Source organism: Haliaeetus albicilla, chromosome 8 (assembly GCF_947461875.1).
Source record: "Haliaeetus albicilla chromosome 8, bHalAlb1.1, whole genome shotgun sequence".
In the NCBI taxonomy this organism is placed as follows: domain Eukaryota; kingdom Metazoa; phylum Chordata; class Aves; order Accipitriformes; family Accipitridae; genus Haliaeetus; species Haliaeetus albicilla.
In genome coordinates, this window is record NC_091490.1 from 37,341,566 (window position 1) to 37,368,734 (window position 27,169).

At 55.5% G+C, this 27,169-nt stretch overlaps 1 protein-coding gene across 3 annotated transcripts; it reads right to left on the minus strand.

Annotated features, from left to right (window-relative positions):
* Nucleotides 1-11: 11 nt before the first annotated feature.
* On the minus strand, nt 12-27,169 carry PDE4DIP (phosphodiesterase 4D interacting protein). 3 transcript variants are annotated; one of them, XM_069789877.1, is made up of 38 exons: nt 25,768-27,169; nt 22,064-22,183; nt 20,197-20,316; nt 19,861-19,953; nt 19,532-19,747; nt 18,825-18,983; nt 18,377-18,490; nt 18,006-18,143; nt 17,510-17,689; nt 17,039-17,233; nt 15,983-16,126; nt 14,845-14,923; nt 14,210-14,298; nt 13,910-14,026; nt 13,303-13,440; nt 12,854-12,966; nt 11,953-12,080; nt 7,761-7,855; nt 7,478-7,638; nt 7,061-7,376; nt 6,806-6,974; nt 6,554-6,673; nt 5,995-6,469; nt 5,521-5,756; nt 5,249-5,300; nt 4,742-4,959; nt 4,122-4,349; nt 3,362-3,583; nt 3,053-3,184; nt 2,817-2,936; nt 2,547-2,724; nt 2,338-2,462; nt 2,003-2,104; nt 1,633-1,820; nt 1,249-1,386; nt 1,035-1,173; nt 850-896; nt 12-587 (listed from the first exon to the last, which is right to left on the minus strand). In XM_069789877.1, the coding sequence occupies exons 1-38, from the start codon at nt 26,914-26,916 to the stop codon at nt 555-557; spliced, it is 6,786 nt and encodes a 2,261-aa protein (XP_069645978.1). In that variant the 5' UTR covers nt 26,917-27,169; the 3' UTR covers nt 12-554. The 3 variants fall into 3 exon arrangements, with proteins under 3 accessions (XP_069645978.1, XP_069645979.1, XP_069645980.1); XM_069789878.1 differs by having other exon boundaries at nt 4,146-4,349; nt 6,554-6,670; nt 25,768-27,168; XM_069789879.1 differs by having other exon boundaries at nt 1,249-1,820; nt 25,768-27,018.

Below are 27,169 nucleotides of genomic sequence, written 5' to 3' on the forward strand. Positions count from 1 at the left end.
AGAGACGGGCGTGCTAGAAACACCAAAACCCAAAGGAAACCTTTATTGGGGACTTTCCAGCCACTGAACAGAACATGGCATTTCTTACATCTTCCTCCCGCGCCAGGGCCCCGACATGCCCGGGGAGCCCCTGAAACGCAGCTCCGATACCTCTATCTATATACATATACATACATCCACGAGCAGGGACGGGTATGCAGCAGGCTTACAAACGGGACCGAGTCCTGGGGCAGGAGGCGCGGAGGGCTGAGAGGCCCCACACTAAGCACCGCAGGTGGAAGGGGAGCAAGCGCTGAAGCATGGGGCAGGCAAAGCCCAAGCCAGCAGCTGCTGCTGCTGCGATGCCAAGCAAAGGTGGGCAGAGGGCACACGACCATCACGGAAGCACAAACCCACTAACGGTGCAGCACTGGGCCCCCCAGATCCCTGTCCACCCCAAGCCCTCGGCAGTAGCAGGGACAGGGTCCACGCTCCAGCCCTCCGGTGTGGCACAGCTCGGCAGCCAGCGGGGCTGTTCCACGGCCGGGGGCATCGCTCCCTGTCCTGCCTGGGGCTCAGGCGACGGGCAGGGCCTGCTGGGCCTTCACCTGGCAAGACAGCAGGCATGGTGGTGAGGGGGGAGTGCTGCCATGGCGGGCCTGCACCAGGGTGCTCTGGGGACAGCCAAGGAAAACGGGTCCCTGTGTCCCACACATGCTGCACCCAGTTGGCCCCTCAGCACCTCCCCATCAGCCACCACTCTGCCAGAGGATGGTGTGTCTGCCATTTGTGCCCATCCCCAGGGCATCAGGGCTCACCAGGGCAGGGGCACCCATCCCTATCCCGCACTGGCTGCCAGGACAAGCTCACCTCCAGATTTGTCCTGGCCTTGCGCAGCACGTTGTGGGTCCTGGTCACTGTGAAGGGGAGAGAGAGAGAGAGAGAGAGAGATGGGCTCGGTGAGGTCCCTGTGCCGTGGAGCCACCCCAGGCACAGGGGGACCAGGCCAGATTGGCCATGCCACCCTGCAGCAGGACACCACCCAGGCCACGTACGCTGGCTCACGATGAACTGTTCCATGCTGTCCTTGAGCTGGGTTGTGCTGCGCAGCCGCTCGGCTGTGCTCTGCAGAGCATCCTCCCTCTCGGAGAGCTGGGCCCGCAGCGCTGCGATCTCACCCTGTAGCACCTGCTCCTGGGATGAGACAAGCCTGATGAGCAGCGAGCATCCAAGCTCCACTGCCCCTCTAGCCCCCAGCCCCGTGCTTACCTTGCCCTGGTGCTGAGCAGGACTGACAGGCAGCACGGCGCTCCAGAAGGCGGTAAGGAGAGACGCGCACTCCTCCAGGACACGGTGCAGGGTGCTGGCGCTGCCCCAGAGGTGCCCTGCGCCCGTCCACCCCAGGGCCTGCGGGAGAAGGGTGCGGGAGCGGGTGCTGCCGGGGCAGCTGCATCCCGCTGCACCCAGGGACTCACCCTGTCCAGCCCGACACAGCAGGGCAGTGCCAGCATCAGCCCCTGGGCAGAAGGCTACCGGCCGCTTGCCAGCCCTGCAAGCCTCAGGGCTGATATTGGGCTCAGGAGCTGCTTTATGCATGGTCCGCAGAGGGTCTGGCCCCCAGCAGCTGCCAGCCCCATCCTGCCCACGCTTTACCTCCTTTCCTGGGAGCGGGCAGTTGGGCAGCCCAAGTGCTGGGCGCGTGAGACACATCAGCTCGCGGGCCAGTGCCTTCCCCTCCAGGATGTGCTGCTCCAGGGCCTGGTAGGTGTCCAGGCGGCCAACGACGTGAGCCCCCGTCGGTCCCTCACTCTTCCTGACCAGTGGGTCTGCCCCACGTGGCTCTGTGGAATAAGCAGGGCTAGGTGAGGACCACTGCCTGCTTCCCCTGTGGCCCTCCCCATCCCATCCTGGGGACTTGGCTTTGCCCTGGGCTCTCCATCCTTCCTCAGAAAGGGTGCTGCCCCGAGTTTTTCAGGTCTCAGCAACTCCTGAGGCACATGTCTGTGCAGGCTCTGGTACCCACCGTCCATCTGCCGGGCCACCGACGTGTCAGAGGGTAGTGGGGAGAAGAGAGGAGCTGCTGAACTTGTGCCAACATCCCGCACCGGAGGAGATGGGAAGCAGCCTGGAACAAGAAGTGTCTGAGCCCCTGCAAATGGCTGTGGCTCTGTGCCTGGGGCTGCTGGGGTCCTGCCCTCCCTCTCTGCCTGCCAGCAGGGCCACCATGTCCCTCCTGCTGCCACAACAGGAGAGGTGTTTGGGACCACCCAAGGGTTGCAGAGGGGCCAGGCACCCCAAGAGCAGGAGCTGGGCAGGGGGGCTGGGGCTAGTGGCAGGGTCTGGGCATGGGTCCTGTACCTGCACGGCTCTCAGCAGAGGGGCCAGGGAGGCTCTCATAGACGTGCAGCTCCGTGCGCAGGGTCTGCAGGAGCAGGCGGTGCTCCTCACACTGCTGCTGCAGGAGCGTCACTGTGTGTTGCAGCCTGCAGAAGGGTGACGTATGGGTCTGGTGCCAGCCATACCGCCCACCCCTGCTAGCCCCAAGGCCACAATGTCCCAGACCTTACCTGTTGTTGTCCTCCTGCAGAGAGCGCCGCTCGTCCCGGAGCTGCCGGACACTGTCTTGGTGCTCAGCAAGCTCCTCTGCCAGCCTCCGCTGCTCCCCACGCCTCTGGCCCAGCTCTGCTTCAGCCTCCCGTGCTCGGGAGCAGGCAGCCAGGAGCGCCTCCTGCACCCGTGCCAGCTCTGGGGACAGAGAGCATGGAGGTGTCACCGCCACCCCACTCAGCCAGTGCCTTCTGGGACTCAGACTGGGGATGCTGGTGGCCCAGCCCTACCTTGGGAGAGGTGGTCACGCTGGAGCCGCAGGGTCCGGTTGTCCTCGCGCAGAGCCTGGTTCTCCCCACTCAGCTGCAGCCCTGGCTCTGGTGTCTGGGCATAGACATCGCTGGGCAATCCTGCAAAGGGGGACTGGTGCTGAGTCTCTCTCCCCAACATCCCACCGTGCATGGGGCGAGTGCCCTCCCCATGCAATGGCTCCCGCAGCAGCCCCGGCCCCAGTGCAGCACCGTACCACTGGCCTTGCTGGTAGAGGCCAGGCGGCGTTCGAGCTGCTCCCGGAGCCGGTCGTTGGTGCAGATGGATTCCTCAAGGCGCTGGCGCAGGCTGCGGATCTCCACCAAGTGTTCCTCCAGCAGGTCTGCCCCTGCCCCCGCCAAGGAGATGGCTCAGGGCAGGGATGGCTGTGCCACCTGCCTCATGTCGTCCCCACTATCCCACGCCGTACCAGAGCCGTATCCTACAGCCATTCTGGTGCTAGGTCTCCTCCCTGTTCCCCCACACCCAGCCGGGATGCTCCCATGCTCTCCAGCGCGGACCTTACCTGTCAGCTTCTGGCCAGAGGGGTACCCTGATGGCAAGGCCCCGTAGAGTGGCCGGCTGGGAGGGGGTACGTCCCAGAGGGCACGGGTCTCACTGGCCCTGGGGACCTCAGCCAGGCTCTGCAGCGCGCCGTGTCGGCAGAGCGATGCTGGGGCTTTGCTGCCCTCTCCGAAGGGGCCCAGTGGGGCTGTGGGCTTTGCTGATGCCATGGGCAGAGTCACACCTGCACGCACAGAGCAAAGCAGTGAGGAGGAGGAGGGCAACGAGCAGGGAGGAAGAATGGGGGTAACACATTCTCGCCATGTACTTTTTGCCCCCTTCTCACTCTGCCCAGCAGTGCAGCCCAATGTCCCCCCATGGTGATCCCCCATCACTGACCTTCTGCCCCAGTCAAACCCATTCCCCCTGGAGCAGAGGCTCTCCCAGGGCTTGCTGATTATGTGACACGAGTTGGAGGGTCTCAGCCCCACTCCTACACAACAACTAACCAAACCAGCCCTTTCTCAGAGGCCCTAGGATGTGCAAGTGCCCACGCTAAGAGCTAGTGCTGACTCAGGCTGTGTCCATCCCACCCACCAGGTCCTCCCTACATGAAAGCCACATGTCCCTATTATCCCCCAGCCAAAGTGACGGGACCCAACCTCGAAGCAGTAGCCCCAGGAAGCAGGAGAAGGGCAGGGCAGGACAGGCAGATCAGAGAGGGTGGAGGGCCATGCGGCAGAGCACGGCACAGCACGGCACGCAGGGCAGGCAGGACCAACCCCATGCTGGAGGCAAGTGCTCACTTTCTCCCAGCTGCCTCCGGAGCACCTGCAGTTCCTGCTGCGCCTCAGCCAGGGAGCAGACGGGGGTCCCGCAGCAGCCCAGGAGTGGGGGAGCTGGGGGAGCCGCAGGAGGGGGGGGCCCGGCAGGCAGGAAGGGGGGCAGCCCGGGGGCCAGTACAGGCAGGGGGGCACTAACGGGTTTGGACAAGGAGTCAAAGTGAAGGCCTAGAGACAGGAGAGAGACAGAGAGAGATATTAGCGTGGCTCTGGCTCAGCCTGGCAGGGACCCCTCCTCCCCGGGGGCACTGGGGACCCTGGCATGCCCCGAGCAGCTGAGTCCCCATGTCCAGAGACGCTGCGGGCTGGGATAGCCCACGTGAGGCCAGTCAGGTCCCAGCCTTGCAGGGCTGTGGTACCATGGCAGGGCTCCCTGAGAGGCTCCCCTGCGGCCCCAGGTGCTGTGTGCTCAGCCCCCCAAGGCTGGCACTGGGGCATGATGCCACACAGGCAGCCCCTGCCCAGGCCTGATGGGCACCTACTGCTGCAGGGATGCTCACACTACAGAGGGGCTGTACGTCCCCAGCCCACGGTTGTGGCCCCCAGGCACCCCGCGGTACCTGCGAGTCGGGCGGGCTCCTCGCGGCACTGGCTGCACTCGCTGGCTGCATCCCCATCGGAGCAGGGCTCCAGCCCCTCGGACACAAAGGAGGAGCTGGTGGCAGAGCGGGATGACTCGGAGGGCAGGTGGCTGCTGCCTGGGGACTCACAGCGCTCCTGCAGCTTCGCCTCCAAGCTCTCAATCACCTTCTCCTTCTCCTGGAGTTCCCGGCTGAGCCTGCGGAGGTGGCACGTCACCAGGGCTGGCAGGGCAGGATGACCCCCATCCTACAGCCCTTCCCCGCTCCAGCATGACACCCCACATGCTGCATCCCACCTGTGCTGAAAGGCTGCCCCAGGACACCCCCAAGCCTGGGGCTCCCCATCCCCAGAGCACAGGCAGCCCCAGGACGTCCACCTGGAGCAGAGACCCCAAGGGCACCCCGGATCCCCACCCCAAGAACAGTGATAGCTCTTGGGGTGCCCACACAGAGCAGGTCCCCCAAGCCCTTCCAGGGAACAGGTACCTCAGTGCCAGGAGTTCATGGCTGGTTTTATCCTCCCCATCTTGTCGATCTCCTGAAAAACCAAGCCAAAGAGGAGCCAATCAGTGTCTCCGTACCCCAGGCTGCCTGTTCTCAAACAGAGGCATAGCAGAGCAGGACAGGACAGCCCAGCTCGAAGAGCGTAGCCCACATGACACAAGATGTCCGAATGGCCCCAGCCCATCAAAGAGTCCCTTCTTAGCCCACCGTGCCCCACGATGTCCAGTCGCAGTACCCCTGCCAAAGGTACTTACTGGTGCCTAACTTGTCACTGAGCCTCTCGGCCAGCTGCCTGCCCTGGGCCAGCTGCTCCCGGAATCCCTGGCCCATGTAGTAGTCGATGTCGGTGCCGCGGAGGAGGTCCTCAAAGGACCGCAGAGCATCGCGCAGGTGCTGGGCCAGGCTGCGGCTCACCCCGCGGCCCTCCCGCAGCGTCTGCCGCAGGTGGGAGAGCTCCCGAGCCTGCGCTTGGATCAGCGAGTCGTACTTCCTAGGAGGGATCAGCAAGCGGGGGGTCCACAGGGCTGCCGGACCCCCCAGAGAACACAACAGGGACAGTGTACCATGAGTGGAGTCTGGGCACTGTCCACTGCTGGGGCTCTGCCCCACTGTGCAAACGTCCCAGGAGCCCAGCTACAGTAAAAGCATGCAGAAAGAAGCCACCACCCTTGGGCAACCCCTGGAGACCTCCGTAGACCCCTGTCTGGTCCCAATCCCCACGGTCATACCCTGGCCAAGTGGCAGATTGCAGATCCTTGGGCAAAACGCCTCCAGGTTTGGTTGTGGGCAGCTGTGCCTCGAGGAGGGTGACACGGTGCACCAGGTGCTGCAGGTCGCGGTGTGCCTGCAGGGCAGGCGGGCAGAGGGTGCCGTGGCCGTCCGACTGCCAGCCCTCATCCTCGTCGGTGAGGCTGTGGGCTGGGGAGGTCAGGGCCATGGGACCCGGCAGGGGCCACTCGGTGCCCGAGGTGTAGCCACTGGTGACGGAGATGGAGCGGGCACGGCGCTGCAGGCTCTGGATCACCTTGTTAGCATTGAGCAGTTGTGCTTTAAGGTCCTGGATGTGCTGGTGCAGGGCCCCCACATCGGCCGGAGCCATGGCTTTCTGGGCAGCCTTGCCTGCCTTGGGCATCCCTGGCCGGCACGGCGACCCTGGCTCCTCGCCGAGGCTGGGCTCGCTGAATACATCTGGCTCCTCACACTCTGCAGAGGGGACAGGGCATGATGTCACTTCTCCATGCCAGGTGGGCAAGGCACAGGAATCCCTGGAGCCCTAGCTCTCCTTACCAGGGCTGGTGGTCTCGTCTCGGTCAGCCTCAGTCTCACTTCGCCCGCACGTCTCATAGCCCAGGTCCTGGAAGTCCACCTGCACTTGCTTGCTGAGCTGCTGGGTGTGGGGTTCACCTGCTGGGCAGCCCCATCAGCTCAGGGTCCCCCTCCAGGCAGGATTCACCACCCCTGCCCCACGTACAGCACCGTGCACAGGGCACGCCAGGCTTGGCGCAGACTCCCCCCATCCCGTCTGGGGTTTTAACTCACGGAGCAGGACGTGGTACTTCTCCAGCTGCTCGGCTTGTGCCCGCACCGTGGCCTCCGAGGCGGCAAGCTTGTCCTGCAGCTCCTGGCACTGCCTTTGGCCCTGTGCCACCTGGGAGCGCAGCTCTGCACCCAGCCCCGGCCAGCCACTGCCAGGGGCTGTGCCCTCCACCTGCCAGAAGGAATATGGGCTGTGAGCTCCCCATTTCCATCCCCATCCCCATCCCCATCCCGGTCCCCTGTGCCCAGGGCACTTACGTGGCTCCTATCTCCTCCGCCCGGGGTACCAGGGCAGGGTCTCTTGGGCATGTCATCCTGAGATCGTGCCTCCAGTGCTGGGCGTTTGGTGGGCACAGCTCCCCTCTCTGTCAGGACCCCCTGGCCATCCCCACTGCCGCCGGCCGGGTGGTCCCCAAGGGTGTTGCGGTTCTTCCGCTGCAGCCTGCGGGGCTCAGGTGCCAGCGAGCTGCCCAGCCCAGCCTCCTCCTGCTCCCCACTCTCCAGCAGCGATGTGGCTTCACCCATCCGCTCCTTCAGCTCCGCATTCTCCAGGCACAGGCTCAACATTGCCTTCCTAGGGGCACAAGACACTGTGAAGGGCAGGCAGCGGCTGGGATGCAGGGTATCCCCTCAAGCCACTGCCACTCGCTGGCTCCAGCATCCCAGGGCTCTTGCCTCATGTGGGAGACAGAGGAGAAGCCGGCTTCCTCCAGCTGCGCCTTCAGTTCCTGCAGCTCCTCTTCTGCCCGCAGCTCCTGCTTCGGCACAGCAGGTGCCGTGCTCTCCATCGGGGTCCTTTCAGTGCCCCCACTTTCCTTAGGGGCCCGGGGCCTGCTCTAGAGGGACAAAGACAGAGGGTGATAGGGGACATATCTGAAGGCACCAGGACACAGTCTGGCAGCGGCGCAGTGCCCAATTCTGCCGCTGCTATTGCCAGTACCACGCTGCCCTGACTCACGTGCTGGGTTGCCACACTATGGGCTGCCTCCTCCTTGATGCTGTTGGTGAAGTTGGTGCTGGCATCATCATCAGCATCTGTGCCTGTGGCCTGACCTAGGGGACAGCACAGCACAACAAGGCGCTCAAAGCAGTGGCAATGGCAGCACTGCCTCTGTCCCCTCCTTCCTGGTAATGCCCATGGCCACTGTGGGCAGCCCTGGGGCAGGTACCTACTCTCATACGTACCTGGTGCTGGGGAACTCCCAGCAGGACTGAGGTCTCCCCACTGTCCCTGTGCCCTGCCACCCTCTCTCTGCATGCTGGAGCTCCAACCCAGCACCCTGTACTGGCCCTGCACCCAGGGACAGGACAGCCCCAGCTGCCTGCAGCCCCAGCATCGGCGCCTGCCCCATCCACATCTCTGCCTTCACATCACCTTGCGCTTTCTGCCCCAACGCACATGCATAGGTGCCACCCACCCTGCAGCCACTTCACAAGCCACAGCCAGCAGCAGCAGCACGTGCTCAGTCAGGGACCCCTGCCAGCACTGCCCCAATCTGGCAGGAGTGTGGGGGTGTACCCCACAAGATCACCTACCCGGGCAAGGGCAGCTCATGGAGGACACTAACAGCCACCCTGCCCACATCGCCGAAGCCCTGCTGTCACGCATGGTACTGGGCTCTTTGCAAGCCCTGCGCTGGCCTTGCAGAGCTGCAGCAGAGCTAAAGGGACACTTGCATCCCATACCACGGCGCGTGGGGTGCTTGGGCCCACCCTGCCCCACAGAGCTGAGCTGGGAGCACGTTTTTCTGCTTGCACGCAGCTCTGCTCCTGGCTCCTTGGTGCAGAACCCCAGGCGAGGGCTTGCACCCCTCGTCTGGGCAGCTTTCCTCCCACCCAGCTGCAGCGCCCTGCCTGCTCTGCTTAGGCTCAGACTGCCTAGGCTGGGAAATAGGTGTACCCCCAAATCCCTCTTCTCCCCACGGAAAGGGGAGCTTAGACAGGGCCCAAGACCATCCCCTGGGGCTGTGCAGGGCCAGGTTTCGCAGCTGCCTGTACCCCACAGGAGATGCAGCTGCTTTGCCTGTGGCCAAACACATTACCATCAGGTCTGGAGCTCCCAGGCAAGGCTGAACACAGAGTACGAGAACACAGAGAAATCCTGGCAGGAGAGAGGCCAAACATCGGTGGTGAAGCCGCCAGCAGGGAAGCATATGGCTCCTGGGAGGGAGACCCAAGGACCAGCCAGGAGCATACCTTGCAGCAGGGCAGGCGGGTGCACAGCACAATGTGCACATAGATGGTGACACACTCAGGAGACCCACTCGTGATAAGCAACAGCCAGGAGGTTGCAAAAGTCAGGGCCACCTCACTGCTGAGCCTGGGCAGACGTTACCCTGCATGATGGAGCCTTTTTGCTGAAGCAGCCGTGCCCCAGGCAGCAAGGACAGCCATCATGGAGAAGCGCTGTTCCGGGAGCAAAACACTTAAGAGGCAGCTGGAAGCGGCAGCAGCACCCCAGTGATAAAGCAGCTTCCATGGGTGGTATTCAGCATAGCCAAAGCACAGCCCCTAGGGACACAATCTGACAGGTGACAAACTGTCTAGGGCTACAGCTCAATCCCTGCAGGGCCCCGAACGGTAAGGGGACGTAGACCCTCAGCTGCAGGCTTTGCTGGGGAGCTGAGGGCCATGTGCATATCGGTGTCAAGCTGGGTGACCATGGCTGAGAGGCCAGGGCAGGGTGGCTCACAGCCAGCACACCTCTTCTGGGGACATGGGAGAATCACCTCTTGTGCCAGGACACAGCACCCCACTTCTCACCATCACCCACAGCTCTGCACAGCTCCCAGCGCTCCAAGACTGGGGCAGGAAAAGGGAGCACACATCTCAAGGAAAAATACAAAAACAGGAAGAGGATAAAGTTGGTGCTGGAGGAGCAGAGAAGTGTGCACATAGGGCAGACTGTGCCCAGGCTGCTGCTCACCAAGTGGTTGAACCATCCATCACAGCAGGAGCACACCAGGGTACAAATCTGAAGGGACAGGGCTGCTCAGCTCTCTGTGTATTACTGGCAAAGGAGACAAGAGATGCAACCCCAGCACTATTTTTCACAGACTCCTCTTTCACACCTAGCCTGAAGTCAAAAAGAATTAGTTGCATGGCTTGAAAATTGCACGGCTTGAAAATTGCACATGGTCCACAGGAACAGGACACCCAGTTGCACTGGCTGCGCTGGAAGCCTTCACGCTGCTGGGAACAAGGGAAAGGAAGCAAGGTCCCCAGGGAAATTGAGAAAAGGAGAGACCTCCAGAAAGAGCTACAAGACAGCACAAAGCACTGCACAGTTTGACAGAGGGTGCTCTCAGGCATGGGATCTCAGCCTGGTCCTCCCACAGGACAGAGGAGTGCACAGCCAAGGATACCAGGGATGAAAGGAGGCCCTAAAGAACCAAGCAGAAAAGTTGGGACACCTCACCCTATGGGACACTTTACAGCAGTGATGCTAGCCGGGGACAGATCTGCAGCAAACACACACACAAGAAGAGATGGGAGCTGTCGGAGCACCAGCCAAGACTTCCCTCACGCCATGCCAATGAGGCTGTGCTGGGTCCTGGGCTCCATGGTACCCAAGGGACCAGGGAGGCAGCTGGGCATCAGAGCCAGGATGGAGGAGGGAAGGTGGAAAGATAAGGACAGGGAGACAAAGGCTCCTACAAAGTGAGAGGCAGAAGGAGAAAGAGAAGATGGTGCTACACAGAGAAGTGAGAGGAAGGGAATGAGATGAAATACAAGAAAGGAAAAGCTAACCCAGTACCAGAGTGGCCCAGCAGCCACCAGCTGCATCCCTTCAGGCCACATGAGAACTGCTGAACTCGGCACGCAGCTAGGTGCAGACCCAGAGGAGCAGTGCTGACCTGCTGCGTGCAAAGGGAGAGCTGTGCTGCCTCCTATCCCCACCTGAGGCAGGGAAGAGAAGACCTCAGCACAGGTGCAAGGCCTGGGCTAGGTGGTGCCACGTGAAGCAGTCACAAGATGTGCAGCAGCGCAGTCTCAGGTCCACATGGCGCAGCCCAGCAAGACAGAGCTCTTCTGCTCCACTCGCTCCTAGTTCAGCTTCCCCAGCAAGCAGAAAACAGATGCTCAGAGGTACAAAATTTGCTCCTGCCACCTTGGGAAGTGATTGAGTATGAGACAGCTGATCCATAGCCCACTGCGCATGAGAAGTGCTGGTCATCGGAAAGCTGCTGCTATTGTTTTTCAGCTCTCACGCCAGCCTCAACGCTCCCAGAGGAGGTAAAAGATGCCCTAGAAAAGGTATGCAGTGGTGCCAAGTGGGACTGCCCCCAGCAAAGCAGAAATAGGGCCCTGCCCATTGCCCAAGGGGCATGTGGAGCCTGTGAGATGTGTGCATACAAATGAGGGAGCAGACCCAGCCCAGACCCTGGGAGCAGGGACAGGTCTCAGTCACCCCAAACCATCTATCAAAAAAACAGTAGGAAGCTCTCCCTTGAAGGCACTTGCAGGCTAGGCTGAGACAACTTACAATTAGGAAAAAAAAGTCAGTAAAGCCATCAATACTGGAGTAGGATTTGCTTTAAGCATAAAATGAATCATTGGTTCTACACTCAAGACTTCTGTAAGAGCCCCAGGCAAGTGCCACCAGGTCTTGCGGCTCTTCTCAAATTCTCTGGCTCTGGAACCCAGTTTTCCATATACACCTTCTCCTTTTGGGCCAGCCACCATCAACCCAAGAGGGGGATGTCACTGGGTAAGAAAAAGGGTGAGGGAATACAAAAACTCACACTCATGCACTTGGGAGATGATAGAGAACATTTGGTGTTTCCTTCAGAGAAAGGGAATCTTTATTTGGCCCATGGGGGTGGGAGGATAAGGGAGATAAAGGGAAATCAACTAAAATGGAATGATTTGAATGTGCAAATACATCAGTGGCCACCAGGGTGGGTCAGACAGGAACATACACGAGACACAGGTGGATTGCACTGATTGCCGTTTCCGAAGCAGCTCAAAAATAAAACAAAAAAGCCCTGCACCAGTTCTATCGTACCATTGCTAAGTACCAAAGCAACCCTCCCAGAGTCAGTGAGACAGGCTCGCTTGGTTAGTGAACCGTTTCCGTGGCAGGCGGGCGAGCACCAGTGCTCAGAAGGCATGCTGGGGTAGGACTCTCACACGCTCCTGTTCCCCACCTCCTATGGCGCCCTGTGTCTCCAGCCTGCTCAAACACTCCAAGCTTCTTCCAAGAGCTTCTTCCAGCTGTCCCCGGAGCTCCTGGACCCCCTCCAGCTCCACCTGCAGAGTGTGGTCTCTCGCAGCGCTAAGCGGACACACCGCACAAAAGGGAAGAGGGTTAGACAGGCTGCAGCAAGCACACACTGAATTGGCCGCTCCATCCAGGACTGCCACTTATTCCAGGCGCAGGACCTGGGTGCTCCCCAGGCAGCTCGGCCACCTCTTGCGCCTCACCTCTAAACCTTCCCAAAGCACAGCCATCCCCCAAAAAGGCTCCAGCCCATGGTAGGGGACTCCTAGTCACAGCTGTTCTTCAGTACTTACCCCAAGAACTCCACTTATGCACTCTCTTGCTATCAGGTAGCTCAAATATCCCAGAGGCTGCAGCCCCATGAAGGGCAGGGGATTAGTAGAGAGGACAGAGAATGCAGGCCATACTGCGTTGCAGGATAACTGCCTGGATAAGCACCTAGACGGATCCTTATCAACCCAACAGCTGTTTGGGAATTTGACAGCAGCCTCTGAAAGGTGGCCAAGTGTGGGTGGGAAACTAAGCTGGGAAGGGATAAGCCAGGGAACAGAGATGGAAATCCCAGGGCCTGAATGAGAGGTGGCAATGGGGGCAGTTGACATAGCATTTAAAGCTGGCCATTGCAGCCTCTTCAGGGGACGAAGGCAGCCTAAAACTTGGACTCCCAAAGCCGCATTTGTCGGATTCTTTGCCCAGACTCTCTCCTTTCCACTGAGGCCTCTCAAACGTACAGAACAATCACTGCTTCAGGAATTGCCCCACTGGACCACCCACACTTGCCCTAGCAGCGGAGCAGGGCAGCACAGAGCCAAGGCAGCCTTGCTTACCTGTCCGGGTGCGTGTGAAACTTTACCAGGCTGCCGTAGAGCTGCCTCTCTGCCTGGAGAGCCTCATTTAACCGATTCCTTTCAGCCACCAGGCCTTCCAGCATCAGCAACAACTGGTTGGAGAGAAGAGACAAGACACAACACTTAAAAAAAGAGACAGAAATCAAAGGAGGCATCTGGCTGCTTCAAAGAAACAGGGGCTTCCCCTTCCTCTCTTGCTTGTGTCCAAGTGATGAGGTTGATCAGTGTCACCCCTGGACTCTCAAAAGACTCCCTTGAGACAAGTGCTGAAGGGAACCAATCCTTTCCTCTGTATTCCCCCTATCACACACAGCCAGCTTCCAAGAACAAGCACATCTCGGCATATCCAAAGGCTGAAAACAAAGCCTCATAATGGAGCCCCAGCAGAAATATGAACACATGCAAGCTTGCCCCACATGGCACACTACCTGCTGCCTTCTGTTTCCAGTAGCCTCCTGTCCTTGTGACTCTGCTATGGCCACTTTCTCCCGAAGCACCAGCACTTCTTGTGTCAGCCTTTCCACGGCTGGAATTTCTTCGGGATCCACCAGCTGCATCTGCAGATCCTGAAAACCAACAGCAGCAGAGCTCAATGAAGAAGGGATCAGTAACAAGGACAGCTGGACCTTCATAATCCTCTCTGGAATGCAACTGCCAAAAGTTTCCAGTGTTTGGGAAGACCCAGGTCTCCTAAGAAAGAAATGCCAAAGCACCCAGAGTGTATTAGGCACATACAACAGCCTGGAGCAAGAACTGAGAAGGTACACAATACACTCTGTTCAAAGGACTCTCAAAGAAGGGTGTTTGGTACACATGGAGCAAAAAGCCAGATAACACCACTCTGAGGGTTTGAGGCCTTTGCCTTCTGGCCAAAGTAACACAGAGGGCTGTAGGCAAACCAGTAGCAATACCATCCATGGACAGCCAGCCACATTAGTCTGAGGATGGGGGGTGGGGGGTGGGGGGGGGGCGGGAAAAGAGACTCCTCTGCAGCCTTCCCCCGCAGAACTGACCCAGCACAGTGTGTTATCTCACCTTGATGAGGTCCTCTTTGATCTGGATAGTCCTGGTCAAGGACTCTATATCTGAGGCCTGCACTTGCAGCTCTTCCTCCTGCACGGCCACGACAGACTGGAGAGCAGTGAGCTCCCGCTAGGGAAAGAAGAGAAGTCCATGAGAGACTTCAGAAAGCCAACACCCCACTGCAAGCTGCTGCCCCGTTTCTCTCACTGGGAGTACCCTCACAATACAGGGGGTCCAAAACCTTCAGTGAGGGGCAGCCCAACTGTCTCCTGTAAGCAAGGGAGATCAGCACAGGTTCCATCACAAGCTCACCCTGCTTTCCCTTTCCTTCTTTGCCATTAACTCCAGCTCCTCTTTGGCATTAACAAGATCCTTCTCCAGTTCTGCTGCTGACGTCATAACTGCAAAGACAGCTTGGTTACTGCAGGGATACCGTGTGTCAGTTCTGACCCCAGAATCAGACAGAATCCCTCTTTGGCAAGACAGGTCCACAATGCTTGCACTTCTCATCACACTGCCTCTTCAGAAAACACTCTTCTTCTCTGCTTGATCCTTAAACAGCAGCACAAAGCAACAGCAACATCCCAGGCCTGCTGTCCCACCCCTGGCAAAGTTCAGGTGTCCTGGCCACAAGGCAAAACCCAAACCAGTTGCACTTGTCTCAGCCCAGCCTGGATCGCAGTCATAAACCCTTCACTGGACAGGGTCAGCTCTTGCGTAGAAGCACCTCACCTCAAACCCGACACCAGCCTTTCTTTTTTCCCCATACTCCTATCCTCAGACATCCCTGAACCATCACCCAAAGGGGAGGCACAGCTTTATTTCAAAATACTCAATTTTGCTCAAAGCTCTTTACTCTCTCACAGTTTCATGTAATCATGTTTCTCCCACAGCAAAAAGCCCTGGTCATGTTTGGGGACGGTGAAGGAACCTGTCACCACACTCACCTCCCTCTGTCCTGCAGCTGCTGTCCCCCTGTGGAGGTCTGGCAATGGCTGTAGCTCCACAAGCTCTTTGCAGTATTTCCTGAAAACATAAAAGCCTCCAGGTTTGCACCTTTATGAGGAACCTAGCACTTGCAGCTTCCCCAGAGCTCCAGGACGGCAGCAAAGCTGCTGGCTGCTTTGTTGATGCCTCCGATATGTGAGAAACCAATGAAGGGGATCTAGCCAGGCAGCCGGGACAAGTGAATTGCACCCAGTCTAGAAGCTGTATGTGTGAGCAACAGGGCACTGGCCTTGTTTTATTTGGGACTGGGAGGTTGCTGGCAGTGAGCGTCTTCATAGTAAGGATTAAACAGGTTTTACTCAACTGCAGCAAACCCATCTTTCAATTGAGACTCTACAAAGACCTACATCTTCATCCAAAGATGTGGCCCAGAGGGACCATGCAGGAAGGAAAACACAGAGCTTGGCCCATATACATGTCCCTGGAAGTCTCTAGAGTTCACTTTGATCCTGGGAATAGAAACAAGCAACCTGTTTACAGCTGCTTAAAAACATTCAACATGTCAGCTCACCAACAAACCATTAACAGCTGCTCAAGTAGGAGCTTGGCATATGTAGCCTTGGAGTTGTGTTCAGCCTCAAAGGGGTTTTTAGCAAAGCTGCTTTAAAAATACCAACTCCAATTGTGGAAGAGACAGCAAACAGCCAGCAGGCTCTGCCAAGAATTAGTGGGACCTAAAATTAGCTCCCTTGTCCCCTCCAGAATGTGACAATGTCAGGGAGGGGATTACAATACAGCGAGGCAGCCCAGCCCAAGGAAGGACTGGGTCAATGCTGGAAGGTCAAAGGGCGGATTTCTTTCATACTCTCACGTGCCCCAAGGACTCAAATACTGCCTGATCAAAACGAAAGGAGACACTGAGTGACAAAGGCTGGTGGAATCAAGATCAGAACATCCAGGCAGCATTTCTGCTCCTCAGTTTCTTCTCTTCCTCCTATAGGAAGTCTCTTCCCTAATCCCACTTTCATTTCTATCATTCTCTGTGGTGCTCCACTCTCTCCCATTTCCTTCTGCGGCAATCAGTTCCCTCTGGAGCACCGAGGCCACAGGCAGCGAAACACAGTGCATGATTCTTACTTGTATGGGCTGTTTGTCCTGCTTCAAGAGCCTGGTACCAGCCGACTGGGTCCCGACAGGCTCCTTCCCCAACACATGCTGGCGTAGGATTTGTAACTCGCAGCTCCTTTCAGCCAAAGCATGTGCCATCTTCTCAGCAGCTGCCTGAATGAGTGGGAAAAATAGGGGAAAGCAGGTCTGTGACCAGGGGTCCCTGTCCCTCACCTTCCTTAGAGACTAAGGGAAACCATCTCAGTATTCATCCGTCACTTGAGACTAGAAGCACTCTGCAAACCAGCCTGGGAGCTACTGCTCCTGGCCACTCACAGCAACTCCACTGCAGCCCTCCCATCTCTACTTGCCAGACAACTGCAGCAAGGCTTGACCTCTCTACCTAGAGAGGAACAAGCTCCTCAGTTTCTCTTACCCCATTCAGGAGGGGAGAAAGACAGATGACAGACAACAAGGAGGAGATAGTGCCTGGCCTTTTAGCCCCCTTTTTATGAAAGGAAACTCAATGCGAAGTATCTTGGGTAACACTGAACTGCACCCAGCGTGCAAGAGTAGGCAGAGTAGGAACTGTAGCTCTTTAAGGGGCATTTACATGCCCAGGACCACGCACTAGTTTGACTAACGTGTAAGTTAAGAGGCAATGAGCAGAGCTTCCTCAGGCTTCTGTGCTACAAAAGAAAACAGCCATCTTCCTTTCTGGTCTGCTAACACCCATGTGAGGCAGCAACCCTCCCACAGCCCTTCTGCTGCCCCAAGCCCAGGAGCACAGATACCTAGGAGGATCTGTACCTCCCTTCCTACCACACAGACAAACCCTGCCCAGTCCACTTGATGACAGGGATCTAACACGTGAACACTGCTGCAAGAGCTGCTGCTTTGTAACTGCTCCGATGTGATGGGATGAGACCAACCTAGAAACAGCTCATGGCATCTCATGTGGTTCTTCGACACTCAACAGCTCCACCACACTACGCCAACAGCAGCCAGAGCGCAGCTTCTATTCGCTTAATGCAAGGCAGAGCCATCCACCCCAGCCTGCCCACTGCAGCACTGCACACAACTCACTCTGCTCTGCTGCTCCTTGGTGCTCACAGCCTGCAGCAGCTCCCGGATTTCAGCATCATGCTCGATGGTCTGACGGTTCCTGTCACTGAGGAGATCCTGCAGCATTTTCTCCTTGTGCTGGAGACGTAAGCACAGCTCCTCTGCTACCTCACTCTGTCCTGGGCCCAGCTTGCACAGCAGAGTTGCTGTAAGCTCCTGAACAAGGGGGAGGAAGGGAGAGATGGAGACATTGCTACCATCAAACTGCAAGCTATTCAAGGATGAACAGCCCTTCAGCCTGGGTGTAGCTGAGAGAGCAGCGTCTCAGCAAGCACAGGTGTTTACAGGTACCAAAAGCAGCTAGCTTCCAAAGCACTGGGCACAGGTTCGAGTGCCCTCCTCAGAGGCAGGCAGCCAGAAGGCTCTGGTTCGGGACCACCCTCTCTGCAGACAAACTGGCTGAAGGCTCAGGAAGCCAAGCTAAGGTCTTACCTCCACTTCCTTGTTCCTGTCATGCAGGCAGGTCTGCAGCTGCTGGATGATCCCCTCCTGCTCCTTCTGCCTGCTGCAGGATTTGGCCTCAGTCTCCTCCTTGAGCCAGCGGAGGTTTTGGCAGGTTGCTGAGACCTGCTCTAGTTCCAGGGTTTTGGCTTTCAGGAGGCTCTCCAGGCTCTGGGGACCACAACAGAAGCAGCTCAACGAGGGACAGAGACTTTATCCTGAATTAAGCAGAACTGGAAATACCAGTCTCTCCTACTAATGGAGTCACATAGATTCACTCACCCCTGTCCTCTCCAGACACCACACTCACATCTACACCCAGTCCAGAAACACAAGCGATCCAGGAACGTACCCTGCACACAGGGCCAGAGGAAGGCCAACACCCTGCAGCTGCTCCCCAGCAACAACCAGAGCATTTACAGGAAGGTTTGTCTAGCACCACACCACAGCCAGGCTGGACTCCACACGCCCAGGTACAAGGACTCACGTGAATGGTAGTCTCGTTGCTGGACAGGACATTGCGCAGTCTCTCCAGGTCACTTCCACGCTCCCTTATCGAGAGATGGAGCTGTTGCAGCTCTTGCTCCTTCTTCTCCAGTGCACAGAACTTCTCATCTACTGCTCGCTAGGGTGAGAGGAGGTGATCGTTCAGAATGGGGTAGTAGGGCTCTGCAGCCCACCACTCACTGTGTGGGGCACCTCAGCTCTCCCTTTCAGAGGACTCCTCTGGAAGGCTGAGCCATGAAGAGCATGTAGAAGACATGGTTGCCCCTGGGGTCAGCCTGGGGCTGCACCGCTGATTGTAACCCAAAGGCTGAGCCTCAGGGAAAACTGAGACATCACCAACACTGTGCTCACCTCCAGAGCAGCATCCCTGTCACTGACTCGCTGCTGCAGTTTCTCCAACATGGCATTCATGGCTGCAGGGCTCTTGTCCAAGCTTTGCTGGCATTGCAGAAGCTCCCTTGATTCCTAGGGGTCACACACACACACTCCTAGTCAGTCCAGAAACCCCCCAGACAGCAACACAGGAGAATGAGGGCTAACTATATCCACCCCCCACATTAAAGGACAGTAGAGTCCCAGCACCTGGGGCTGGTTGACTAGCACCTGCCATTGCTGTGGGCTGACGTACTCAGATACCTGTGCTTTCTTCCTCATCTTGGAAGCCCAGAAGCATCTCTCTCCATCCCTTCTTCAATGGGCATGTGTGAAAGCTACAGACTGACTTTTGCATCACCAAATACCAAAGGAGGAGCAAGGGCCCTGGCTAATTATGCTCAATTTGAATCTTTCTGCATCTCACCTGCAGAAGCTGTTCCTTGCGAGCCAGAAGCTGACTCAAACGCTGAACTCTCTGCTCCTGGGCCTGCAGCTCACGGCATTTCTCCCACTCCACAGTCTGGAGCTGCTGAGCCTTGTCCTGCAGCTCTGTCTGCAGCTGCTGTACTACAGCACGCAGCTCCTGTGAGGGAAAAGCACATACCTTGGCAGTCAGTCCTCAACAGACCTGTGAACAGCAGGCCAATCTGAAGAAGCCAAGAGCAACAAGGGCTGTGGGAACAGCCAAAAATGCTCTGCAATACTACAGCTTTCCCATCTTAAAACACACTTCCACAGTGATGAAGTCTGAATTTATTTCATTCTCCAGGGTATCCATCCATCTAAACCCCTTGCTCTGGCCACAGGCAGAGCTTTACAGTCAATCACAGCTAACCTGTGCAGCAGTGGACATTAACTTCATAACACTGTAAAACGAGATGGGACATTTGCACCAGCCAAAGACATACAAGTGACAACACACCCACTATCAAGTGTCTTTGCTGATTCTAAATCCTCAGATATGAAGCTAAGAAGGCTGGAGAATTCTCCCTGCCACATGTGACAAGGGATTAGCCAAGTATGCCCAGACTGGTATAGGCAGAAATGATGAATGAGAGTGGAGTACTGACTACATCAGTGCTTCTTAAGTTGTGTAAACCCAGAGACTTCCAGGCTAAGTGCTTGTCATACCTGGTTGTGTTTCCAGGTTGCCTCTTTCTGCTGCTCTTCCTCATGCACCATGGTCTCTAGGAGCTGGGTTGCTTTCCTGGCTTCAGCCAGTTGATGCTCTTTCTGGCGCTGAGCTCTTTTCAGCTTCCGCACCTCCAGCTTGGTGCAGAAAAGTGTGTTCTGAAGATCTAGCAGTGACACTTGCTGCTCCTGGGATGAGAGTGGGCTCTCTGACATCTAACAAGAGTGAAAAGCAGAGAAACTCAGAGATTCACTTCACAAGAGGGATTTAAAAATCAAGATCCCTGCAGAACAAAACCTGATGTATTTGAGGCTTTCCAGGGACATACCTGCAACTGCCCCAGATGGCTTCTGTGTAACATGTCCCGCAGCTTGGCTATTGTCTCATTCTGCCCTTCAATGATATGGTACAGCTCTTGTGTCTATGAATCAAAGGATAGGAAGCCCAGTCATTGGCAAACCAAGCACAAACTCTCCCGTCCCAAGCCTCCAGCATGGATTATGACATGTCAGCATTGCACGAAAGTAAGAGCTTTGCAAGAAATAATTTAATGAGATCCAGGATGCCTAGCAATGGCTTAAGCGTTCCTTTTCAGTCACTGGCTACAGGGCTAGCATACCTTCCTCTTTCGGTGAGCACCACCCTGTCCACCCAAAACTATTACCTTACTCTCTTTGCTCTTCAGGGCCTCATTCAGACTCTGGATTGTACAAACTTGCTTCTGCGACGTTTCTTGGACAGATTTTAATTCCAAATTCAATTCATTCAGCTTTTCCTGTAACAACTGAAGACAGAAATACGTTGTTTTTTTCAATCCTGCCTAATGCTCTACAAAAACACCCTTAGGACTCCCTCCACTCCTTACTCAAGTCCATACAGCCCAGGTGTTCACAAGATCAAGATCAACGTGGCTCCCTCTAGAGTCTGTAAATACTGTTTGAGCTGGGTGGAGACCGATGAGTAAACACAAAGCCTTCAAGTCCCTCCACAGGACTGTTCCAGTGCTTCTGGCCCCTCCAATGCAGCCCCCACGCGCAGGGCGGAGGTTCCAGGCTTGGGTTCACATATCATACTGCCTCCCACATACTCCAGGAGAGTCTTGCTCGGACTGCCCAGCAGCCTTCCCAGTTTCTATCTTTTGTTTCTGTTCCCTTAAGAGGAAAGGGGCTGCTTCAGCCCCAAAACCTCCCAAGAGATCTGAAAAAAAAAAATCAAAATGGAGAAGCTACACATTCTAAAAACTGTCCCCTTTGTGCCTGAGGTCCTCAAGAGCATTGCAGTTGCCCCTTTAACAATCTTCCAGCCGCTTCTCTAACTGTCTCCTTTGACCACCCAGGCACTCTTGCAGCAACTGCTGGTCTAGGTAATTCTACATTTGATCAGATCAATGGCTTATTTAGCCTCAAATTCTGGCTTCAGCACAAAAGAGTCTAGCCAGTGCCAGCACGCCAACAGCATGGCTGCAAAGCAAAGGGGAATGTCTCACTAGTCTCTGTGGCTGGTTTACAACCCGAGAAACTTTTGCCATTCACATCTTCACCCTAAAGAGGCTACCATTTCAAACAGCTTAGGACAGTTTTCTGCTTTCACCACAATGTTCATGACGCAGCACATGTACATTTAAGCAACTACTTGTTAGCATTTTAAACATGCTGCCTCTTGGCATTCTTAGTCTTGGATGATACGCATATTCCTTGGAACTTACTCAAGCCTCAATTTCTTAAGGAGTGGGTGCTGCCACATGCTTTCCTCTTGTTGTTCATTAGTTTACACACCTGTCATGTTTTCTCTTCTCTAAGACACACTCCCCCTAACCTGTTTAAACACTTCCAACTCCATTTCCTGGGCCTTGGGCCTCTCTTTCCCTGTCAACCTTTGTGGTCCAGGCAGCTCCAACAGCTTACAGCTGTCCCCACATTTAAATAAAGATCCCATCCCAATGTTTCTTCCCATTTAACCCCTCTGTTTTCCCAGTGGGTATAATTTACCTTAGAGTTCAAGAGCATAACTAAGAACATCTACCCCTCACAACACATGTTAAATTTGATCTGCCTCAAGACAACTCAGATGCATGTTTCTTTCCTAAGAAAGCCTTTAAACTGAAATGAAAACAGGACCCCCTATGCGCTGATCTCCCTTACTGCTTGAAAAAAAGAAGGCAGCTGTCTCAAAAGGCAGGTGCCCTTCTCTCCTGCAACAGGCTCAGCCCATGCAAATCCAAGAGACAGGGAAATAGCTCTGTGCATCTCTCCTTCACCAGCTGCCAGAAGGCTCACCAGGCAAGTGGGAAGTTCTTCCAAAATAATGGTTTGCAAAAATTAACATGGAAAATTTACACAGCCCAGCTACAGAAAAAAATAAATGCTTTTAACTCAAGATGGCAGACAACAGCACTGAGAACCATGCGTCGGCGCACACCCTTGCCGGAACAGAGGTGTAGATGCCTGCCTCTGGCCAGGCTAGGAGGCATCCTCCAATACTAATTACATCAGACTCACTAGGCACCGAACTTGCTGTTCATGAAGAAATACCTTGTTGGCAGCTTCGAACTGCTGGATTTTGCCCTGCAGCTCTGCAGCACACAGATCGGACACGTGCTCCCCTGCTGCAGGGTCACCTGGAGCCAGCTGCTGACGTTCATCCTGCAAATTCTGAAAAAAAGTGAGATATGGCTCAAGTCTTACACTGGCTACTTCTATTCAGCTGTCAGCCCTCACAGACCTTGCAGCATGGGCCTGAACATGGCCCACTGTGCTTTTCTAACTGTCTCCAAAACATCATGCTGCCCATGTCTCCCTTCACCTGGGGGGCAGGCTGGCACCTGGCAGCTCTCTGCCCAACATGCCAGAAGCACCCTGCTGCCCCAAGGCTCTGGTTGGGCTCCCTGTCTCTCCTCACTCCCGTACCATGAACCCCGCAGCTTGTCTGGCTCTAACCACTGCCTGCAGGTTGATGATGGATCTGATCCCCACACCCGGGCCACATTCCTGAAACCTCCCCTCCTTCCTATGTGCCCTGCTGGCAGCTTCAGAAAGCTTCAAAACCAGCACCAAACCAACCCCCTTCTTCCCACATTCTGCCAAGCTTCTCTGTCTTAATCAAGCCCACAACCTTCAACCCTTCCCACCAGCTACCCTCCAGCCATGACCTAGTAGTCACCCCCTGCTCTGAACCCCTCCACTTGTGATTCTCTGGGCTCTCCTTTCATACTCCAGCACCCACACCATGTGTGATTTCCTGCAGCTCCACAAACCATACCAAATTTAGTGCCACACCTGAGATTTTTTTCATGACATACACCCATTTATTGAGAATGGAAACAGCCTGCTTTCTAATGCGTGGCCTGCCAGACCCTGCTGGCTGAGCACACACTAATCCCTTGTCATCCCTTCTTACTATTTTGCTACCTCCTGCCTAGTGAGTTGTTAACTCCTTAGAGCAGCATTCAAACCCAGCCACGCATCCCAGCCCTCACAGGACTCGTTGAGTATTCCTGAATATTATCGGTGATACGAGATTGATTGTACTGGTGTCTTGTTTTAAGTGGGAGCCCTGGCAAGTGCAGGGTTGCAGTGCAGAGGCTACGAGAACACAGCAGAGCTCTTCAGAGCACACAGGAGCACCAGCTCCAGGCAGCACAGGGAGAACAACCACCAGCTCTGACTAGCCCTGTCAGACTGAATCTTCATCTTCAGCAGCCACAGAAACACTGTCTCTGGGAAAGACAGGCAGCACAGGAGAGCTCCCCCAGACCTGTGCATTGCCTCTCACATATAGAAGCAATGCTTCCCTTTACCCTGATGTTTTGTTAAGATTTTAGTGAAAACTTAAACAGTCACAGCAAGTAATTTCAAATTTGCCCAGCCAGAAGATCAGACAGGGAGAGTGGCTGGAATCTGTCACACAGCAGCTATTTTGAAATAACACTGACGAAAACGGGGTGCGGGGGAACACACCTTTCCTCAATTTGCACATTCCAAAGAAAAATAAGCAGAAAGCCCGCAACGAGCTAAGAGCAGGGAGGGGAAAGGCAGAGCCACCTCCAGAGTCCAAAGTTCCAAAGCCCAAGCTGCCTCCCTCATGCTTCCCTGCAGCCATGTCAGGAGCACGGCTCCCCAGTGGTTTCTCCTACATCAATAATTTACTGACAATCTCTCCTCAGTACAGCTCCAGCAATATAAGCACACGCTAACCTAGACAGAACACTTCTTTAAAAAGTAAGAATAATAATCATGGCATTATCTAAGCCTGCCAAGCTCACATCTGCCCAGAACAGTGGGTAAAAGACCAGCTGTCAGCAGGGCAATGCTTCCCTTGCTGCCAGCACAGCACTGCAGGCAGCTGCAAGAGTGTGTCTGATAAAGGCTTAGTTTGGTGGCATTTTCCTGGGGCTGCAGTGAGGAAGAGGAAAAATTGTTGGTTCAAGAAAACACCCAAGATGACAGTACCTACAAGGTCACGTACCCCGACACCAGATTGCTCTTGGTCATTGTAGCTTACAGCAGTAAATTTAAAGAACTGCAGTTTTCCAAAAGCAATAAGGGAGCTGTGGTCCTATATATCCTGTACATTCCTTTCACATTACCACAAAGGCGTTTATGCGTATGAATCGCTAGACAGCAGTTCCTGACTTATAGAAAGAGTGTTGCTTGTACAAAGAGAAAGAAAAATCATTTATACAAGAACTATTTAGTCTACTAGCTGCATCTGACTTCTCATTTTTGCCGATAAAGCCATCCAAAGGATTAAAGTCCTTTCCCCCTTCTGCCAGGACCTGCACCAAAGACCACAACTACTGCTGCCATGGCCAGGAACAGGCAGTAAAAAATCCTGCAGCATGAATTCCTGGCAGGGACTACCAGATGGCAGAGGCTGGAGGTTGGAAAAACCCCTCAAACACAGCTCCCAGACAAGGATGGTGATGCATGACACAAAGCCAAGCCGTAAACAGGCCACGTCGACTGCACCACATTCTGTTAACAGAAAGCCTATTTTTATGCTGTAAATATATCCCTAGCAGTGAAAATTAGTAGCAAGCAACACAGACTACAGGAGCAGCATCAACGCCCTGCTTCACATCTGCAGTCACTGGCTGCCAGCACGATGCCTTTGTGCACCAGATGAAAATTAGTTCTGCTACATCCCTCCCTAGCACCATTTCTTGAGCAGGCTTCTATGGGAAAAGCACACAGCTCTGGGAAACGCCCAAGCAGACGGGACAGCAAGCAGTGCTGGCTGAATAGGAAGCGTAATTCAGCACAGACACAGTTGCCATAGTGATAAACAAGCATTTTTCTAATCCCCCAGGCTACCTAGAGCATTAGACGACACTAAGGCTGCTAATGGAAATGCAATTAAGGCTGACACGGATATTCCTGAATTGAAGCTGACTGAGGCCTTCTATTCATTAAGGAAAGAGGTAAAGGAGTTACAAGTTCAGCTTTTTGACTGCATACTAATGAAGATTTCTTTAAAGCCAGCAAACCAGAGGCAATCTGGAGCTACACGAGGACTACCATCGAGGCAGATAACAGCACCAGGAAGTCCCGTGAAAGCAGGAGCTTTTATCACCTCTCAGCAGCACCTGCCACTAATTGATGAATCTTTTCAAAGGATCAGAAAATAAACCAATTATCTAGAATACCAACCCTAAAGTCATCCTCTGGCGCAAATCCACCTGCAAGGAAAACACCTTTTCCTCAGGGCACGCGCCACAGATCCCTGCACAGATCTGCACGTTAGGCAGGTTGGACGCCTGATCCGCAGGGGCAGGGCTCTGGAGGCAGGCGTTCCTGACACTGAACCATTACCCAGGCACAAAGAAAACAGATTTGCTGGAAAACACATGCCCGGAAGCTTAAAACACTCCCTTTGGTTGTAGGTAAAAGTCACACTGACTTCTTAAAGAGAAAGTTGAAGTGAAACTGGTGTTTTCTCAGCAGAAAAATGACAAAGCACACAAAGAGCTTAGACCCATCTAGCAGGCTGCATTGACAAGGAGAGCTGATGGAGGAGGGGAAGGTTAATTTCTCAGAACACAAGGAGGAAACAGATAACAGGAGCATGACAGAGGAGAGAGGCGGCACACCTAAAAAGGACCAAGCTGCCTATTCTTAGTCCTGGGTTCAGTGACACATGGCTATCTGTATTATCTCAGCACAGAAGAATCCCTAGCAGGCTCAGTGTCGGGCCACAGGGACACTGCTCAATTGAATGGCGGCACAATGACCTCTACCTGTACCCGCAGCGGCATATAATCCTCACAGAGGTCATCCCACAGCTCCTGCAGTTCAGAAATCTCCAGGGGAAGACCCAAAGGAGCTCTGGAAAAGGATTTTCTGTCTGCATTCAGGAAGGCAGAACCAGCACACGCTAAGCCAGCAGAAGCGCTGCCATCTGCCAAGTCACGGCTGAGCTTGGGAGGGGGCAAGCTGGACTTCACAGGAATAGGTAGCCTGCTGCCTCGGGGGCTCTGAAGGGGTTTGTAGTCCAAAGCCTTGATCAAACTGAGGGCCAGCTCCAGCCTGTTGCCGCTCAGCGAAGAATTTGGGGTCATGCGGTCATCTGAGAAATCGTCACATTTCCCATTCCCTTTCACCCCCTTATCTGCATCTTCATCCTTCTGCTGTGGAGGGCTTGCCTCCACAGTCGTGTCCAGGGACTCAACAGAGGATGCAGGCGTGCCTTCCTCCATGCTCTCCCCATCCACAGGCACTCTGGCACTGGCAGACTCCGCCACATCACACACGGATGACTCCTCATTGCCCACACTGGCCGACCACCGGCTGGACAGCCCGCAGGAGATGCTTCTGGCCACCTTTCGCGGCACTTTGCAAATCGCTTCATAGTCAGCATCGGCCACCCGCAGCGCGGCACAGCCACGGCAGCGCCGCGGGCGGTTACTTGCTCCCTCTGAAGAATGGCAGCTGTGTGGCTCCAAGCTGTGCTCTTCTTGATCCGTCCAATATTCATACCCAGAATAAGCAAAGTCCTCCTGAAGGAGGGCAGCATACCGTACATCAGGCAGGTTAGAAAGGTCTACAGTCCCATCTCCAGCTCTGTCATCTGTGCTAGAGTCTTCGTTGTTCCTGCGGTACATACTTGCAATGCAGAACTTGAGGCGGTCTTTCTCCAGCAGCAGTTTCTGCAGGCGCTCGATGGAGAGGGCTTCGATGCGCGCGATGACAGTGTCGAACCTGTAGATGCGGTCCAGCATGAAGGCACACTTGCTGCAAGCGAACTCGGATTTGCCATCCCGGCACAGCTCCCTGCCCAGGACGTGGGAGAGCAGCACCTGGAGGTTCAGCTTGGCCGCCGTGTGGAAGATCCATCGCCGCTGGTTGCCGCACAGCTCCCGGGCACAAATCCGGCAGGTTTCCTTCATCCTCCCTCCTGACCAGCACCCGAACCTACTTCTGGGGGCTCTCAAGAGACCTTCCTGAGGCCTCTCCCACTCACTCTGCGCATCTCCCAGCGTACAGCTCCCTCAAGCCCTGAGCCCACCGGCACTTCTCACCCCACCAATCCCCCCTTTTTAGGGCGGTCACACGCCGGGACTCCTGGTGCTACAGAAACATCCCACTCTACAACATCTTCACACTTCAGCCCAGCCGCAGCAGGGCTGCCCCCCTCTCCGG

Coding starts and splice junctions, on each gene's coding strand:
- PDE4DIP (XM_069789879.1), bottom strand. CDS start 26,916: ATGAAGGAAACCTGCCGGATTTGTGCCCGGGAGCTGTGCGGCAACCAG. Junction 18,491..18,824: donor GCAAGGAACAGCTTCTGCAG/GTGAGATGCAGA, acceptor TGTGACCCCTAG/GAATCAAGGGAGCTTCTGCA. Junction 14,924..15,982: donor AGGACAAACAGCCCATACAA/GTAAGAATCATG, acceptor TTATGTTTTCAG/GAAATACTGCAAAGAGCTTG.